This window comes from Notolabrus celidotus, chromosome 3, assembly GCF_009762535.1.
Source record: "Notolabrus celidotus isolate fNotCel1 chromosome 3, fNotCel1.pri, whole genome shotgun sequence".
In the NCBI taxonomy this organism is placed as follows: domain Eukaryota; kingdom Metazoa; phylum Chordata; class Actinopteri; order Labriformes; family Labridae; genus Notolabrus; species Notolabrus celidotus.
Window position 1 is genome coordinate 12,950,231 of NC_048274.1, and position 19,267 is coordinate 12,969,497.

A 19,267-nucleotide genomic window follows, 5' to 3' on the forward strand; every position below is an offset into this window, starting at 1 on the left:
AACAGATATGTAGTCCTTTTGGCACATTTTAATGTGGGGATGTTATTCTTTATATTACTTTACACACAGTTTCAGCTAATTAACCAGTAATTTAAATAACAGATTCAAGATGAATGCGTGAATATTTTAATTTGAGTCATTCCTTCATTTAAATGTTTTTTATTGAGTTGTTAATTTTTCCTTTCTGTTTAACATTAAAAAATGTCTTCACCTTTTTTTGTTTCTTCCTCTGTCTCTGTCTCACCCTCTCTCTGACCTCTGACTAAAGTGGCACCCTTGAATTATTCTAATCAATGGAAACACTCTCAGGGAAAGGTCTAATTACTTTTTTCTCTTCTTGCTGCTCTGATGATGTTTCTGATGAGTTCCCCTGGGCTTTACCTCCCATAAATAAGAACATCCACTACTGTCTGAATCCTCTCTTTCATTTATCTGGATAGTTTGGCTCAAACATATTCTGTCTTGTTCATCCCCCCAGTGAGAACAACTTGTTTGCAGTCAGCAGCTCGACCCTGAGGCATCACTTATCTGTATGGGATCTCTGCTGAGGCGTCTTCCACACAGTACAATTACACTGTTCTTCTGGGATTATGCTTATCAGCAGATTTCTGTGTTCAGCCCAGATTTCTTTTTTCTAATCTGTATTGCATCTTTGTTTTATCATCCACATCCAGAGGCACATTGTTGAACACAAGGGGCTGAAACTCAACAGCCATGCAGTCTGGTTTGTGATGATCTTTGGTTTGAGTCTTATAAATATAAATATATATAGCAAAATATTTATTTAGAAGGACACTGTCTGGTTAAAATACAGGGAAACACTGAACTTGGACAGACCATTCAGCCCTCACCAGACACTTCTTGGCAATGCATTCTTTAGTGGTTGGGGGGGAGAAAATTTGTGTTCAGAGTGCTCCTGTTAATAACATACAGAGTTATCACAATTAACTGAATTAAATGTCTCTTGTCTACCTCCAAACAACAGATCCAAAGACTTAAAGCTGCCGTTGGTAGGAATGGTGTCAAAAACGTTACTTTTTTTCTGCTGGGTTTGGAGAAAAGGTCATAATACCCATCAGTACTCATCAGTAAGTGAAGTAATTTGAGACTATCGCGAAATCTCTGTGTTTTCCAATGCCTATGTATAAAGCAATGTTATTATTCCCCTTGTTCCCATTATGACGGACTAATCATAGCTAATCTCCAATCCTCCGTCCTGATTGGTCGAGTGGCGGCCCCACTACGTCGCCCTGATTAGCTGGGAAGCCACCACTTCCTCATAGAACACGCACAACGATCTTTTGTGGGCGAGGTTACGGGAGCAGAGAAGGGAGGGGTAGTTGACATTCGAAATCTCTCTCCGAATTGCTGTTTATATCATGACTACCAACAGCAGCTTTAAAGGGATATTTCAGTTTTTTGAAGTGGGGTTGTAAGAGTTAAGGCTGATTTATACTTCTGCGTCGAATCGACGGCGTAGCCTACGCCGTAGGTCTGCGTAGCTCCCGTACCTACGCAGAGGCCTACGCACGTAGCTGACGTGCACCTCCTCCAAAATGTAACTACGCGTAGAGCCGACGCGGACCGCAAGCTCTGTGATTGGTCCGCTCGACGGCTTTGTCTTTCCCGCATTCACAGCACTTCCGGGATCCCGGACATCGGCCACACATCGGCCGTGTATTTCATCTCCTCCTCTCTATTCTTCATGTAATCATGTCTGTATGTTAAACAGCAACATGTATCAGCTGTAGATTAACATAACACGCTCTGAATCTCTGTGGAAAAGTAAACAGAGATCGTAGCAGGACCGGAAGCAGGCGACCGGCTATCAGAGAGACCACACTGCCCTCAAGCGTTTCGGAGGAGAATTGCTGCGCGACACGGACACATCGACACACAAGTGTGTGGGGCTCATGTCCGCTTCAGCCCCTGCTGCGTAGGGGCGACGCAGAAGTATAAATCAGCCTTAACATGTCACCAGTAATTGTACTAGCAACAATGGATGCCAGTCAGCTCGGCCCCTTCAATGAGAAACTGCTGGGAGAATCAGTCCCCAAGCTAGGCCACAGCTTACTACAGATGGGGCCGGTTCTGTCACGTAAAGTAGCTAATTTTAATCCAGTGCGCTGCAGGCAGAAGAGCACATCTGTGTTGCATCTGCAAATACAAATGGGGTTTCTGGTGACAAAGTGGAGCACTACACCTAAATCATACTGTGCCAGTACGTTTTAGAGTTTATTTTAAGATTTTATTCCTACTTTTAAAAGCACTGCACGGTCTCGGCCCCAGTTTTATCTCTCACCTCTTAACACCATACACTCCAGTGCGCTATCTGCAATCCTCGGGCAAAGAGCTACTTTCAGTCACAAAAACTCTTCTAAAAAACAAGGGGGGTCAAGACATTTTCAGTCCGGGCCCCCCAGCTGTGGAATCAACTACCTGAGGAATTAAGGTTGGCCAACTCTGTGCTCTCTTTTAAGTCATTGCTCAAAACATACTTTTATCATATGGATTTCCTGATTTTATTTGATCAAGGTGTCTTGCACAGGGTCCTGCTTTTATTTTGTTTTTATGGTTTTATGTTCTTTTAATAGTTATGATACTTGCACTTACTGTATGGTCTTTTAAAATGTTCTTGTCCTTTGAGTCATTGTAAAGCACTTTGTAACATAGATTTTGATAAGTGCTCTATATATAAAGATTATTATTATTATTATACAACCCCACTTAAAAAAAACCTGAAATATCCCTTTAAGGCTCCCTCTAAGACTTCAGATGGACATTTATTTTAAAAGATGGTCTCCTGTTTTATTGTACGTTGCAAAGCGAACTGATTGTAAGCAATCAACTCGATCGTTTATGGTGAATTTCTACTCCCTCTTATCTTGCTCTACAGCATTATTTGTACATTTGTGTGAGGCTTCATGTCAAAGAACTTGTTTAAAAAAATGTTAAAAGATAAAAAAGGAAAGAAAAGACTCTTCAATTCAAGAGAGCAAGTGACCGGAGACAAGGCAAGGCAGCTTTATTTGTATAGCGCATTTCATACACGAGGGCAACTCAATGTGCTTTACATTAAAACATTAAAAGCATTGGAGACATTCAGACACGCATAAAAGAACATAATTAAAATGACAAATATAATAAAACAGAAAAGAAAAGGAAAATTTGAAATATTAAAAATTACATTAAAATTTTAATTTAAAGTGAGTTAAAAGGGAGTGTGTTCCAGATATATGGTGTATAATGACTAAACGCTGCTTCACCATGTTTCATTCTGACTCTTGGGACTGAAAGCAGACCAGTACCTGATGACCTCAGAGGTACAGATGGTTCATACAGTAGCAGCAGATCAGCAATGTATTTTGGGCCTAAACCATTCAGTGCTTTATAAACCATCAGCAGGATTTTAAAGTCTATTCTCTATTAGACAGGAAGCCAGTGTAGAGATCTAAGAACTGGAGTGATGTGGTCTACTTTTTTGGTCCTTGTTAGAACTCGAGCAGCAGCATTCTGTATGAGCTGCAGCCGTCTGATTGACTTTTTAGGGAGTCCTGTAAAGACCCTGTTACAGTAGTCTAGTCTACTAAAGATAAATGCATGGAGTTTTTCTGCATCCTGCCGATACATAAGTCCTTTAATTCTTGATATATTCTTAAGGTGATAATAGGCTGACTTAATTGTCTTAATGTGGCTGCTGAAATTAAGGTCTGAGTCTATGACTACATCAAGGTTTCTGGCTTGGTTTGAACATTTCATCTGTGCAGATTGGAGGTAGGGTTGTGACTCCGGGCTAATTGGTCTCAGGCAGTGGGTCCATCCTTACCTCATAACTTTCAAAGTTACTGTAGGCTGAGCTCAACTATTACATTGGTAGCTGGCAGGGCTGCAAACTCCTCATGATGAAAAGAGATTGCACAAAAGAGAGCTACACAGAAATTGATTGTTGTGGACTTTACTGAATGCAATGGAAACTGTCACGCAAACTTTTTTCCTTTGAGAAACTCAAACTGCGTCTCAGATACTAGTAAGACTCACATTACAGATCTGATGTAATTGTTACTTTCCTTGCAGAAGATGTATGGATCTAACTAAAATATGTTAAACCTCCTTCTCACTTTTAAAACAAGAGTTATTTGTATTTTCAGCACTTCAAATGCCTTAAAGGAATCCTTAATGGATGTTGCAAGTTCTTCTGTGATGTTTATGGTTACAGTACACTTCAGCTCCTCTGTGGTTTTGTATTAAAATGCTGGTTAAGCTAAATTCTGCTTCAGTGTATGCAGAATGAGGAAGATGATAACCTTCCCCTGAGCATTTTGAGTGTTAACCAGAGCCTGCACTGCCTGTGTGATACCTCGCAAAAAATAGTTTTTATCTGCTTCAAAGTTTTGTTTTGACAAAGAATTCCCCACTCAAGGTCTACTTAGGAACATTTCATAAAAGTTTTCAATCAAATTTCACTTTTCTTTTTTTGTTATCAGCAAGTGGAAGTTCTCAAGTTATCTTTGAAAAGAATGCTTAAGTTTATAAAACTTTCAGGTCACAGATTTGAGTAAACCTGCACAGATCAAACGCACCACTTCTGTAACAAAACAAAAATTCAACATGTGTCTACAGCATCTTTGACATGTGTTGTGCATATTCCACACTCATTATATACTGTTGTTCTTGTATCAATGCTGTGTAATATAGCTCTGTAGAAGCAGTTTCATCCGTAGAGAGTGTTGAATAATTCTAAAACAGCAGGTTACAGATTTCTGAACAATAGTCTGTCGTTTGACAAAAATTCAGATAAAACAAACACCAGGAAGTGTTTTGGTTTGATTCTTTTGAAGTTTTCAGCTTCAGAGAGAAATCATCTGTCGGTACATCCTGACCTTCAGTCCGAAAGAGTCTGTTTGATTCAAACATCCAGCTCTTCTTTTCAGCCGGGGCAGAAGGCCTTGGGACACATAAAAACCTGTCCTCACGTTTTTTTGACCACGGTTGTCTTGCCTGCGAGGCATATGGAGAGATGAAAGCTTGTGTATTTGGCTTGTGCTTGTTTGGGTTTGTGCCTGCGGCTGCGTGTTTCACTCAGCAGCCCAAGGTTCAAGTGGAAAACATTAAAGTCATTATTCAAGCTGTGACTTGATGAAAATCACTCAATCAGTGGTGAATTTCATACGTAATATTTGATTTTGAGAGCACCTTTATCTTTTCACTCAGGTTCACCACATCATTGGGGTTGGCCAAAGGGGCGAGTCTGTGCTTGATTGACAGTTCCTTCCTGGAAACAAGCACCAAAGTGAACATTTTTTGGGTGCAATCGTAGAGAGATAAGTATTGAAGAGTAAGAGCCTGAACACCAGCATCTATCTGGCCTGAAAACAACCTGAGCAGCTGATTAGCTATGCAGCCTGACAACTGATGTTTACCCTCCACTTTACCCTGGTGAATATTTATATTTAGTTGCTCATTCACCATCTATGTAAACAAATATCAAACCGACTAATTAATGCAAAAATACAAACTTATAATTTCTCCCTTTTGGTTTCTGATTCTCTCAGAGGAGGACTCATGAAAGTGAGTTACGCAATATCAGAATGAATGCCATTCAGGAAAAAATGCTAATTCATTTCAGTAGAATATAACGGCAGCTTTTATGGCCTCATCCAAGAGACTGCACAAAGTGGTGGGGCTTTGGTGCTGGATAAAGGCTCCATATGTTTATCTTATTGTATACTTCCTCAGTATAAGTGACCATCAGCTTCCCACTGCCCATATGAACAACTACTGCGAAGATCCATGAGGAGGAGCCTTATTTCTACCTTCGTCTGTAATACAGAATTACACTCTTTGTGTAATTCTGTATATTTTTTTTTTCAAGGCTTGCATCTGTAATTGTTTGCCTTATAACTCAGTTTTTTGACTGACCTTAGAAAATTCATGAATTGTGCAGCGTAAGGGCCTGTGTCTACTGACAGTGTTGTTTGTTTGTTTGTTTATTTGTTTGTTTGTTTGTTTGTTTGCACTGGCAGCGCCTAAGACCTTGATTTCCGTGCACTTCTCACTGGAGCTTACTGCTGTTACAGAAGTTGTCTTGGCAGTTCTGCTTCCCTTAGTAATGACTAGTAAATTTTCTAAATGTTTCCGTATGCTCTGTATTTACTTTTACTCATGGGATTTTAAAAAGAAAATGTAAAAACAATGGGAAGGAATTGTGTCCTGGCGTTGGCAGCAGCTCTAGACCATAGACTGTATTCGTGACATCACCCATCTGTTTCTGAAGCGCTGTTTTGAAGCCAACCGTCGGCGGGAGCCATATTGAAAGTGTTGAACTCAACCTAACTTCTGTCAAGCTAGTGTGAGGTAAAGAGGCGGGCTTTGAGCCTCCTCGCCAACCGCTACAATGCTCCCGCCTGTCAATCAAGTCAGCTGTGCCTCTCATAATGGAAAACTCGTAATCTTAATATATTTAAAACTGCCATTATGAAAAAATTCTGCTGTAAAGATTGGCTTTTTTGAATTTGTGTGTATTTGTTTTCCGATACTTCCGGATCAAGCCTCAAGCGGACACTCGAGAAACTGCAGTTTTTAACACTTCAGCATTGGATAAACCATACAAGGAGATTGTCAGCCACTGTAAAAGAGTTGTGACTAGATTATGCCTGTAATATGGTAACATTTATGTTCATATTGGACATGGTCCCTTTATAAATGAATCAAATAAATAAACAAATCAGGGATCAATCTGAGATCTTATTGGAGACGTCCATTGCACTAATGCAGTCCTAATTTTGCCATAGTTGTTGATATCAGGAGACCCTTCCCTTCTTGAATTTGATTGGTTGGTGAGAGACAGGTGACATGGACAAGCTAACAGTGTTCCAAAAGTTGAACTATTTTTCGACTGTGGGTGCTGTGAGCAAGCTCCCACTGAAGGCATTTTACTGCTTCGGATGCTAAGAAATGAAAACTCTGAGCTACATTAGGTTTGGGCAGAAAATAGGCTTTGCCATAGCAAAAAAAAGGCCCTTACAGTTTTCTTAAGAGGAATGGTAATTACAGAGCTTGACAAATTGCAACTACTTGACACATTGTTTCCACACTGTTCATGAGAGATCTTTTGTTTTAAATTAATGATGAGGAAGTTTTTTTTTTCTCGTTTTCCATTATGGAGGATGATTGGGCTCTGCTGTTTTAGCTTGCACAAATAGTTCTACAGAGTATTCATGAATAAAGGTTTCCCATTAGTGGCATTGAAAAGTTTGAATCCCTTACCTTACACATGCCAGAGCAAATTAAAATCAACTCTTCACTTTCACACTTGGTATGCTTGATGAGAAGCTTTTTAATTGTAATTACATGCAGGAGTCAAAGCCAAACTTCCATTATGATGGACGCTAAAGTCTGTGTTATTAATTACCATGCTCCAATACACCTTTAGGGTCTTCTGCAGCATGCCAGCGTTCAGTACTGTCAGATCAATACCTGTCGTTGCTGTGCATAAATTTTGTTCTATGAGGTGGAAATAATGATTTTTATGAGAGGGGACTGAGAAGTGAAAACAGATTCCTGACATGAAGTATGTAAGTATGTAATGCGTTCACATTAATATGCAATTGCATCAACAAATATGCATCTTGTTGAATGATTAAAGCACTGCACATATGTGGAATAGAAGCAACACATAAAAAGGAAGTAAACACAGGGAAAATATGGACTAATGCCACTCTTACATCATAGATAAAACACATTAAGAGAGGGACAGGGAGGAACACAGAGCTGCAGGATCAGAGGAAACTTAATCTCAGCAACAGGAAAGCTTCACACTTTATCCAGTTATTTTCACATGATAACAACATGAGTTTAATTTTGTCCAGGAGGTACCGGTACAGCTCTTTAAAGGGTCCAATCCTTAGCCCTCACTGTGGTTCAACAGATGAGGGAACTTCTATTAAAGGACTGCTTAAGCTGAGGGGGAGGAGATTCACCTAGCAACTAACTACCGACCTACCTCCAGACAAATTCCCGCTTACCCTGACATGGCAACTGAAAGAACAGCTCATGTCAGTCACATCTCTCCTCTTAATGATCTGAGCACTCATTATGGTGGCTAGCTAATAGCTCAGGGACTTGGATTATGTAAGTCCATGGGGTACTTTCTTAATAACTTTTAAGAAGATGTAAAACACAGTACACCTTTGGAGCATATTCAAGGAGGAATGACTGAATGTCCACTAGATGCCTTTCACTACAGTTTATGTTATTTATTGTAAATTTAGCAAGCTTATACAACTCATAAATTACAAGTGTTTAAACAGAAAAGTGTTGTAAGTGGCCAGCACCGCCCATCCATTTGAAGTGAGTTATTCATGTTCCCAGGTTGGAAGCTGATGCCCTGGAACTAGAATTTAAATAAATGGAGGCATCTCTGAACGCTCAGCTGATGCATGATGCATTGACACGGCATCTTTTGCACTAATAAATAGGATGCATTTCAATTTCGTTGTACAATGTACAATGACAAAGATCTATTCTATTCTGAGCAGCTATCGTCAGGCTGGGTGTCATGTGTGTGGCCGCTGTCAGCCTCGTGATGCCATGAACAGTACAGATCTCAGGGCTCTGTGGAAATGTTTGCACCATTGGTAGGCAGAGCAAAGGTACGTTTGTACATTTATATTTAAAGGTGAACAATTGTAATGTGCATTTAAATGCTGTTGATTTATTGCTGTGGGTTTCTGGACACAAGTGCAATATTGCTACAAGTGCAAGAGTATACATTTTTGTATTATCAATATGAATTGAAAATGTTTTCTTGGCTTACTTGCAGTGGCGGATCTTCCGTGGGGGCACGGGGGGGCACCCGCCCCCCCTGCGATCTGATTGGACCCCCCATGTGCACCCCAAAATTTCATTGGGCCTTCATGCTGTCAATCAATGTCGCTACCCACCGTTCTGTGATCACCGTTCGTTCCATTAAGGGGCTCTTAATTTGAAATTCAAACCGGAAATAGCAGCAGCAGACCAACACTAACTTTATAACACCGACACACTCGCGGACTTCCGTCGCGGAGTTCAGTCTGTTCCAGGTGAGATCACTTGATCCATAAACCTTTATTCCCTAGGCTCATGAGAACTTTTGCATGTTTCACTCACTACAACATTTAGCTTACTACTTTTATTGTTGATTTCTGTAAGTTTGCATTAGAAACAGTGAGATGCTTATTTAATTTTGCGTGCAGAGCAGCAGACACAGACCTCCAGGTGATGTGGAGAAAATGTTATAAATCTGCTCTTTATGCTTTGCTGTAAAAAAGTATGATAGAAGTTTAATTTAGAAATACAGTTAACAAAGTTTTGATGATGCAATTTAATTTTGTGTCAAAGATGCAGCCAGGAAAGAGACCACTGACTCTGATACGGATTCAGATGACAGCATCAGTAGAAACACCTGCACCCAATCAGCCATGTGCTGCACCTAAAGGTCCCAAATGCAGACTGTTGATTATTAACCCACCATGTAGCAATATGTTATTTGCTCTTTTGTATTTCTCACCTGATAGAATGTAGTTTTATATCAGTTCAGTTTTTGTGATAAAGGATCAGACTTGGCCACCTCAGGATGTTATTACATCATTTGTATTGCTTAGAGATCTGTTCAAGAAATGCTTTGTAATCTACATAAGATACTTATGCTTTGAAAATAATTCTGTCTGATATATCTTATTTTTAAAAAGTCCTTATAATTACACTCACTTCCTCTTCATCACAAAAATACAGATACAATACAGGTGATCATACAACATAATCTTATTTAACTGGTTGCAAAAAGTAAAACATGCAAATGAATTTATAAGATTGAGTCTATTGTGCACCACAGAATATCTACTCTGAGTTACAGAGTTCAGAGGCATGTTTGGGTTGCTTAGCAACAGTCCAGTCCAGTTGTGGAACTACAACTGTAAGTTGTTTATCATTCATTTTTACTAAGCAGTCATAATAAATATTATTGCTCTCTCTGTGAGAATGTAATTTGTTCTGATTATTTTGTGACCACTAATGTTTGGTATAGAAGCTTGTGGTATGGCTGTCTGGCAAAACTGGATTTACTTCCAGTGTGCATGAAGCAGAGAAAAAGTCTAGCCTTCATTCATTTGTGTAATTAAAGAAAGATGAAGACATCAAAGCACTGTCTTCTATACTATCTATGACAACTGAGTGTAAGTACTTAATGGTCGAAAATGTTGAAGTCGGCGCTGCCTTCATTTCTGTTGTTTTGAGATGGCCCCCCTGATTTAACTGTTGTACCCAAGCGGCAACCTCCGGTCTAAAAATATGAGTCAATGCGGAAGTGTTAAAAGCTGCAGTTCATCGAGGATCCGCTTGAGGCTGGCTCCGGAAGTACTGGAAGTCACATACACATGAATGGGGAAAAGACGATCTTTGCAGCATTAATAAACATGTTTACAGCCTGGTACAAAAGATGAGTGTAGTCTGAAAAGCTAATTTCTCGATGTCCTCTCACTGTGAGGGGGGGGGGGGGGGGGGGGGGGATTTTTTTCTAATTCGGTAATTTCGAAGTTATTGAGATTACTAGTCTTCCAATGAGAGGCACAGCTGCCTGCAGGAACACTGCAGCTGTTGGCTAGGAGGCTCAAAGCCCGCCTCTTTACGTCACACTGGCTCGACAGAAGCAATATGGCTGCTTCAGCCGATTGGTCTGAAAACAGCTCTTCAGAAACAGATGGGTGACGTCACGGATCCTACGTCCATATTTTTTACAGTCTATGGTTGTACCCCCCGGTGCCCCCCACCTTAAAATAATCTGGATCTGCCCCTGCTTACTCACCTTTTAGTTTCACAGTGCTTGATGAAGAAGAACAAAGAGATTGCACCAGTCAGAACTCTACACTGCTTTTATTTGATGCCACGGGCTGCACCAAGTATACTTTAAAAGGTCAGTCCAAATTCAATCCTTTTTTTAAAGGGAGTGAGGTGGGGGTATCACTGGCCTAGCAATACTCCTCTTGCAGCCGCAAGAGAGCCCGACGGCCCAGGATGGATGCAAGACTGTGAAAAGTCACCCGCCTACAGCAGCTGTGAGAGCAGAGACAACTTGTAATCCAAATCTCAAGCCTCTTTGTAATCCACAACTGAAGGGAAAATGGCAAGATTGGTTCAAATCCAACAAGTTCAGTATGCTTTGACAAGATTTTTATATCCTTGTATCTTAATTTCTCTGGCAGACATGGACTCCCTGCTTCATGTGCTTTGGGGGTGAACTGGCTCTTGTGTTGGAAAGAAAAACATCCACATGCAGGCAGCAGCTGTAGTTACTCTGGGATATCATGACAATTGTGTTTCTGAAAACAAACACCAAATGAGCCATAACTGGTTCCTTATCACAGCCAGCAACTAAATTAACTTTATACCACAGGATCTTTGTGATTTACACATCTGGCTGTCTCAGAAGATTTGGCGAAAATATGCACCACAACAACAGGATGACAAGTTGCAACAAGTCAACATGCTGGAGTTAAGCCGTCACATATATGCTTTTCCCAGCTTTCTTGATTTCATATCCATGTTTTATATTTGCAAACACGGGCAGTATAAAAATGAAAAACAGAGCGTGTTTCCTGAAGGCTGATGCTGTTTGCTATCTCACACAAAATCTTTTTCTGCTTCTCCGTCTCCCTTTCCTTTCTCTCAAACACAAACACAAGAGGATGAGGAACATGAAGCAAAGAGAAAGCTTGATAATGTTAGGATAAGTGATGAGTTCAGGCTGCTTGTCCAGAGAGTCTGAGAAAAAATAGAGAAGCACATCACTGAATGTGCGCAGTTGTGCATTGTCTGCACATTGCTTTCTAACAGTTTTCTTCCTTTTAAGTCCGTGCCTCTATAGGGAAAAAGTTATAATGTATACTTCTTAATTTCTCTTTTTCTCCAGTAAAAAAACTCCAGCAGACTTCACCTATGAACAAAACTTTAAATCCTGTCTTTGCTGGCCTCAGGCCCCCAGGAAAGTTGCGGCCTATAAGCTCAGATACCTGTGAGAACAAATGTGCTCACTGATAGCAGTGTGTGTTGGAGGCTACAGTCACTTGGTGCATGCAAGTGTCTCAAATTTTAAATTCTTTTGCTGCTGTAGGGAGCCTAATCTCAGAAGCCAGCGCTCCCTTCACAGAAAATTATTCACTTACACCCTTTAAAGATTAAAAACCTGTAAAAACATGCATAATGGATTTTATTTTATAGTCTTAGCGTGTGGTTGTCAAACCATAGGCTGTGACAAATTGAAGGGTCTCAGCAGATGATTTGGTGGTTTGAGGTATGTGTGTGTATTTAATGTATCTAATACTGAAAGAGCTGGGTGAATGACACTTTATGGAGTGTTTAAGGTAACAGGTCCTGCTGATACTACAATTTGCAGAACCAGAATATATTTTATGGTTTCTTACCAACATTGTGTCTCCATGTGCTTTGATACTGTGATTTTAAAAATGATTCAACACAAAATGTAACTCTCATTTTGCAGAGATAAGCCCTGCATACCTGAAGTTATAGGTGCAAAGACAGAATCCCTTCTGAATGTCAGCAACAGAAGAAAGACACAGTCGTGGATTTGTGGAGGATGCAGCAGAGGAAGTTATCAGCTCTGTGGGTCGACTTGTGCAGAAGGAGATGAACTTATGGGTCACATAAGAGAGAACATAACACTGTCCACACGACAGAGCAACAGAGACCTGGTCCACACACACTGACATTTCTCTGACAAAGACCAGGTAATGGTTTAATCACCTCAGACAGCTCTCAGGGGGGGTCCTAAATACTTTCCACTCTGGTGCTCCAGAAGGCAACTGGTCCAAGAACCTCTCTGCTCAGAATCAGACAGAGAGGTTCACTCAGCCAAGAGACTGCAGGATCTACTTTCCTCACACCACTGGATCCGCACAGAAGCAGGTGCAGAAGCAGAGTAAGTGGGATCATGAAGAGTCCTCACTCCTCACCCACACAACAGTCGACTCTTTCAGCCTAAATGCTCAGTCAAATGCAGGGAATCTAAGTCACAGAGATTTCTGTCTCCATGAAATATGCTCAGCTTTCTGTCGTTTTTCTGTTTTAATATGAGATAAATATACACTTCCTGCTTTCATATCAGGCTAAAACAGTTTGCCCCTGCACCAGCATGCATACAAAACATAGGAAGAAAATAAGACTGTAAGGAGCACTGGGCTCACAAAGAAAGAGGAAACACATCATGGGCTGATTTGATTTTGGTATGACTGTAGTTAGATTGTAAAGGTCAGGATCACTGAGCACCATGGGCGCTGTTTTGGGGGAAGGTGAGTGACTACCAAGGCCTTCCTGCATTGAGGCCATGACACAACCTTTCATACAATTTGCACTTTTAAAAGAAGGAAGGTAAACTAAGAAGTGAGGGAATTATTCAAATTTGAAGGTCAAGACATGTGTGGCTGAATCTGATTCAATTAAATAATTGAAAATTGTCCATTGATACCAGTACGCTATATTTTTAATAGATTAATTTGACCAATAAAATAACATTTAGACTAGAAAAGATGACCTTAAGATTATTTCTGATCGAGGATATTACCAGTTCATCTTTACAACGATAGTGCGCTCAAATATAAGATATTTAAATGAATGTTCTGCCAACACTCCATGCGCACATACACACCCATGCGCACACATGCAAAGTCTCGTACAGACTATGTTCCGTGACATTTATAATGTCTTCTATGTAAAACAAAAGGTGGAAGTTTCAGCTGATGACAAACAAACCACCCTGCCTACAACCAAAGTTATATAGAATTACGCGCCACGCACCTGAGCCAGTGACAGGGCCTGCACACACGCAACAAGATGTACATCTCATATTTGCTCACATACAAAGATCAAACAAAATCAACAGCATTCCATTCTTCATCATGATATTAATGAGCAACGCATAGGAATAAGTAGGCCTCCAGGAATTTAGGCATGTGCCTCAACAATCAAATGCATTGAATTTACGCACATTAGCCAGGAAAAGACGCTCTTACCAAAAGGTGTCTTCATAATAAACAGTCTGTTGTTATGGTTGACCACGAAGGGATGGGCACTCCTGAAGAACTTGGACACTCACGGGGATGATCGTTGGCAATGCCTGATTCCTCAACAGAAAATCCCAGTCCCCGTCCTCTCGTCTTAGTCCTTGTCAGTGACATACACTTCTAAATCTCCCTCAGCTCCATAAAACAGCACCTGAATAATCCTGACTTGGATCACCATCTCTCTCCTTTGCTGTTTTTAACTGAGCGGTCATTTATGAAGACAAACCGATCCATTGTGAAACACACTGTTGCCAAACAAGCGTAAAGTGGCGCTCAAACAAAAAGTAGGTGTACGTAAGGTCAAAGGTTCAATGCGTGCTGCGTAATTGGCTGAAAATAATCATCTGATTCGGCTTTTAATTTTATTTTTTCAGGGGAACAAATAGATATTTAAGTGGTCTTGACTTAAATTGAAATATTTAGGACTCAGAGTTAAAAGTTTAATCAAAAATGTAATTAAATCTCAGAAATTTCTTGGTGGTGCTGTGAGGGTGCTATGCCTTTTCAAGGGAAGTTTGAGCACACCCAAGCCCCTCCCTGGCGCCGCCTATGGGTAGCTTATTACAGCATAGTCCGTTGTATGCCTGAGTTCACGTGACATACTGAATTAAGGTGGGATAAAGTCATGGACTGTAACAAGCTTAAAGGGAAAATTTATTTCTGTATGATTTGAAAACCTGAGATGATAAATAATAATAATAATAATAATAATAATAATAATAATAATAATAATAATAATAATAATAATAAAGTTTATTTGTATAGCACTTTTCTTAACAAGGTTACAAAGTGCTCACAACAAAAAAGCAGAGAATTACAAAGCATAACAAACGGTGCAAACAGGGGGGAGAAAAAAAAAGACAGAAGCAAAACAATACATCTGAATGCAGAGCAAATTCAAGAATTAGGGGTGGAGAAATGCCTTCTTATATAAAAATGTTTTTAGTGAGGATTTAAAAGCAGTTAAGGTTGTGGACTGTCTAATAGTCAGTGGCAGGGAGTTCCACAAACTTGGAGCTCTGATTGAAAAGGCCAGGTCACCTTATGTTTTAAGGCGGGATCTTGGCACAACCAGCAGAGATGCATCCACAGACCTGATGGGCCGCCCAGGCACATCGGGTGTTAAAAGGTTGCTTAAATAGTTTGGGGCCTGTCCACCCATATAGGATTAAAGACTCCATAAATTCATGAGTACTGATTAAACCATAAAACCTTTAAAAATAAGTTAACACCTGTTTAATGTTTTAAAAGGTTCAAATACCAGAGAGGTGCATATATAACACAGTTTGATACATTCTTTGTTCTTTATCTGAGCTGCAATGGACTTTCTCCATATAAGCTTCCTCTCTTGTGTTTACTGGTCTCAGACTTTCAGGGTTTAACACAAAGTTATAGTTATAGCTCATTTGGTTTGGAGTGTGCAGTTAATGATGGCACTTTGTTATGCAATGGATTTAAAACCTGGTTGGAAATCCCTCATTGAGAAACAAGAATAAGTTTCAACACATCTTTGAAGTTGCTTGTAAGCTCATTAGCGTTAACATACCTTATCTATTCCTCACCTTTAGTAAAATAGCTACTGCTAAGGCTCATGACATTTTATAGTGTCCAACACATCCTCCATTTGATGATTTTGAGCTTCTGCCCTGAAGCAGGAGATACACATTACCAAAGGCAAAGTCCAACAGGATGAACAATTATTCTAACAACTCAGGCTGTCAAACGACTGAATTTAAACAATGTTATATCCTCTGCACCTGATGTCACTATATCAACCCCTGTATTTTTGCAGTCCTCTTTTATTGTACCCGAGTTGATGTGTCTGTGTTTTATTTGAGTTCATAATCATAACGGAGGTGTGGTTATAGCAACTTTGTGGTTTATTTTATTTAATGAGTCTGTTTGAATTAGACAATGCACATTAAGCAACATTTCTGCAGTATGTGTCAGTGTTAATATACCGGAATTAGCACAATTTGATCCAAAGTCCTACAGCAGGTACTTCAGGGGGCCCATAATTCCTTGTTACACCCTTTCTTCTGGTTGCAACTTCTTGACAATATATATTTGAATCCCTGCTCAACCAACTGCTGATCACTTGCGTCCTCCGAGCTTTGATAAACAAGACCATCAAATTGAAGACAGCGTTTTCATTCCCGTCATATTAATTCTGCAAGAAAATAGAATATCACTGAATATGGAAAGAAAGCTGTAGCCCTATGGGTACCCCAGCCAAGGGGGTTCTTCATTTTTGTGTCTTTGTTTATGTTTCTTTCTTTCTCTGTGTCTGGTTCTAATGTTTCCTCAGCTCTTAGTCTTTAGTGCATACTTGCACTTCTGAGTGCTGAGACTTTGATCATACATATTTATGTGACAGAAACCATTATATATATTAATGAATGTGGTGCACTTTCTAAAGTTTCTCAGATAAGAGTGTAAGTGCATCCTAATAGAAGCCATGTTGTGTCTCTTTCTGCTCTCTTGGTTGTAAAATGTTCTGATCAATAAAAGGAGATAAAAAAAGTCTGACTAAACTGGGATTCTCCAGGGTAATACTCTATTATTTCCTTTCCCTGTGCAATCCTCTGGCCATTGTTTACCCCTCCTAACACTTTGTTGTGACTATATTCCATCCAAATAATTTCATGCAAACAATTTGTATTCATACAGTCTCAAACTGCCATTTGGCTGGAGTTTCAAGGTGGATTACAAGAAACGAGGAATGTGAGTGGCTGTCATTTAATTCCTTTGAAGGCTGTTCAAGTTATTGTGTTAGACTGCTTTATAAGAAGAAAATGCTGTCATGAATATATCTAAACTGCAGGGATATATATACAGTATTGCACTAATATTGAAATTCTTAGACACCATAAAGTTCTCAGTCTGGGTTTATGGGGAAAACAAACACTGACACATATTGCTGAAAGTTATTTTTGCATCAGCTCGAATGGCATTATCTGGAGAGAGCTGCAGGAGAGACATTTCATATTTTCATCCATGGTGATGTGAGTCTTCTGCACAGAGCAGCCTCTGTACTCAAACTGCTGGGGACAGTTTGCCGGTAAGCTCTGTGCTTTATTCTAGTTGACAGCTCTGCAATTTCTTTCAGCCTCGGCCCTCATCTCTGTCACCTGCTCCAGTCTGCAGGTTGAGAATCACTACTTGTTATAGCACAGCCAGCTTTTTTTCTGCAAGGCTCTCAGACATAAACCGTTAATAACCTGCTATTACTCTTCATTTTAGTTTCACCTATAAAAAAAGGGCCAAACCGTAAACCCCTGCAGCAGCACTGACCTGCACTGTCAGAGGCCAGTGAGCACCAGATAAGCTGTCTTCTTTCCTTCACATACAGAAAAATGGTCTTTAGGTTGTAGTCTTTTGCAACACATCATGGATAGAGGGTTCTAAACCAGATGTATAACTCTGCAAAGGTGTGTTTCAATCTTTTTCAGAGATCATTAAAACCCATAATAAGACAGCTCTTAAGGTTACTGTGGGAAAAGTTGTGTTTCTGTTTTACATTTCCACTCTTGTATATATCATTATGAGAGATTTGTCTGTCAGTGCTCAAACTATAACCCACACCATTTATAATAATACTTTTACCCAGCTAGTTGACCTTTATAGGAAGTTTATTTTCTTATTGGAAAAATACTCTCTTACAAACTTTAGTTTGATGCTTCTGTAGGCAGTAGATTTACAAGCAACATTTGTAAATGTCTCAATAAAGCTGCAGAGATAAACTTCTCCTCGGTATCAATTTTGGCGCCTGTGGGCAAAGATGTACATCTTATCACTCTTGCTGATCTTGCCCTGTATGCCAGGGTAGTATTTCCAGTCAAGAAATCTCAGCCCGCTTTCTTCTAACAGTCAGCTTTTCACTCATTGTGAATCTTTGCTGTTGAAAAAGTAAAGAGAGGATGGTTCTTCAGCATGATGCCAATCATCTGGTCTACAATGTAGAAATTGTCAGTCTTGTTGCTGATGGTCTGGTTTGCTATTTTAAACCATCAAGAGGCATTTCCATCTGTTTCGCAATCAGTTAAAAAATCCTCAGAGTTTTAAATGTCACCAGAAGAGTGTTAAAGGCTTCCAATAAAGAACTAATAGTTTGAATTAAAGAAGAGGAATAGCTTTTTGGGTAAAACACTTATACTAGTTACAAAAAAGTCAATACAACACTCAGCTTGATAAAGCTGCTGCGAGGATTTTGTGGTTGTTGACTGTACTTGCTGGACTTCTTGTCTAATCATTGATTTTATCCTTTGCATGTGAAACTGTTGTTTCTAACAAAAAAAAATCCTGTCTTCTTTGAACAGTCAAATACATATCTTAATGAGAATCTTTGCCATGGAAAAAAATACTAAAAAGTCTGTTTCTGCATTGGGCTGTTAATCACTTTGACATCTACCAGGCGGTAGAGGTATCAGGCATTAAAAACACAGCATAGTAAAAAAAATCATTTTTTTTTACTGATGTTCATGTTTGCTTTTGTTGGTCATGTTGAGTCATCAGTATTCATTTGAGTCTGTAACTACCTGAAAACTTCCCACAGGAGCTTTAAATGGACTGAGACCCATGAGCTAGTTCAGGCAGGAAGCTTGAGCTGCACTGTTTACACACTTGACAACATGCGTCATTCTCCTCTGTCACCTGACAAATGTATCCTCCAAGATACGGTCTATTTAAGCTGCAAAATTTCTTCCACTGCTTTGTCTCTGTCTCTGTCAATGCTGCTCTCCAACAGTGCTGCGCTCAAACATTCAGCCTCAGCATCCACCTGAAGGCTCCAGCTACAAAGGGTTCAAATTACTATCTCATCACTCCTCAAATTTCTGCATGTAGAAAAAATCTGAGAGGAAGTGATGAAAATAGAGCCTCAACGCTAAACATAAATAATTTTAGGCTGCAAACATGTAAACCGTTATACTCGTGAGTTGTCTGACAGAAGTAAGATTCTTTTGATATTTTATATCTTGCATGAGAGATTAACAGGTACCTTCTGCTTTCTCTGTCTCAGTCTTTGACATAAATAGATGGATGGTCTGTGGCATAAAGGTAACAATTCAAGATCATATCATCGCTGGAAGACGCAATTTTTTAAATAAGAAAAATAAAGAACAAATAACAAGACAGAATTAATCATTTTGAAGGCT

At 39.7% G+C, this 19,267-nt stretch overlaps 1 protein-coding gene across 1 annotated transcript in view; it reads right to left on the minus strand.

Moving 5' to 3' along the window:
• Positions 1-14,383, minus strand: part of galnt18b (UDP-N-acetyl-alpha-D-galactosamine:polypeptide N-acetylgalactosaminyltransferase 18b) — a 197,144-nt gene extending 182,761 nt beyond the window's left edge. The window contains exon 1 of the mRNA XM_034680878.1: positions 14,061-14,383. Coding sequence (XP_034536769.1) covers positions 14,061-14,076 — 16 coding nt within the window. The 5' untranslated portion in view covers positions 14,077-14,383. The remainder of the gene's footprint in view (positions 1-14,060) is intronic.
• Positions 14,384-19,267: the final 4,884 nt, after the last annotated feature.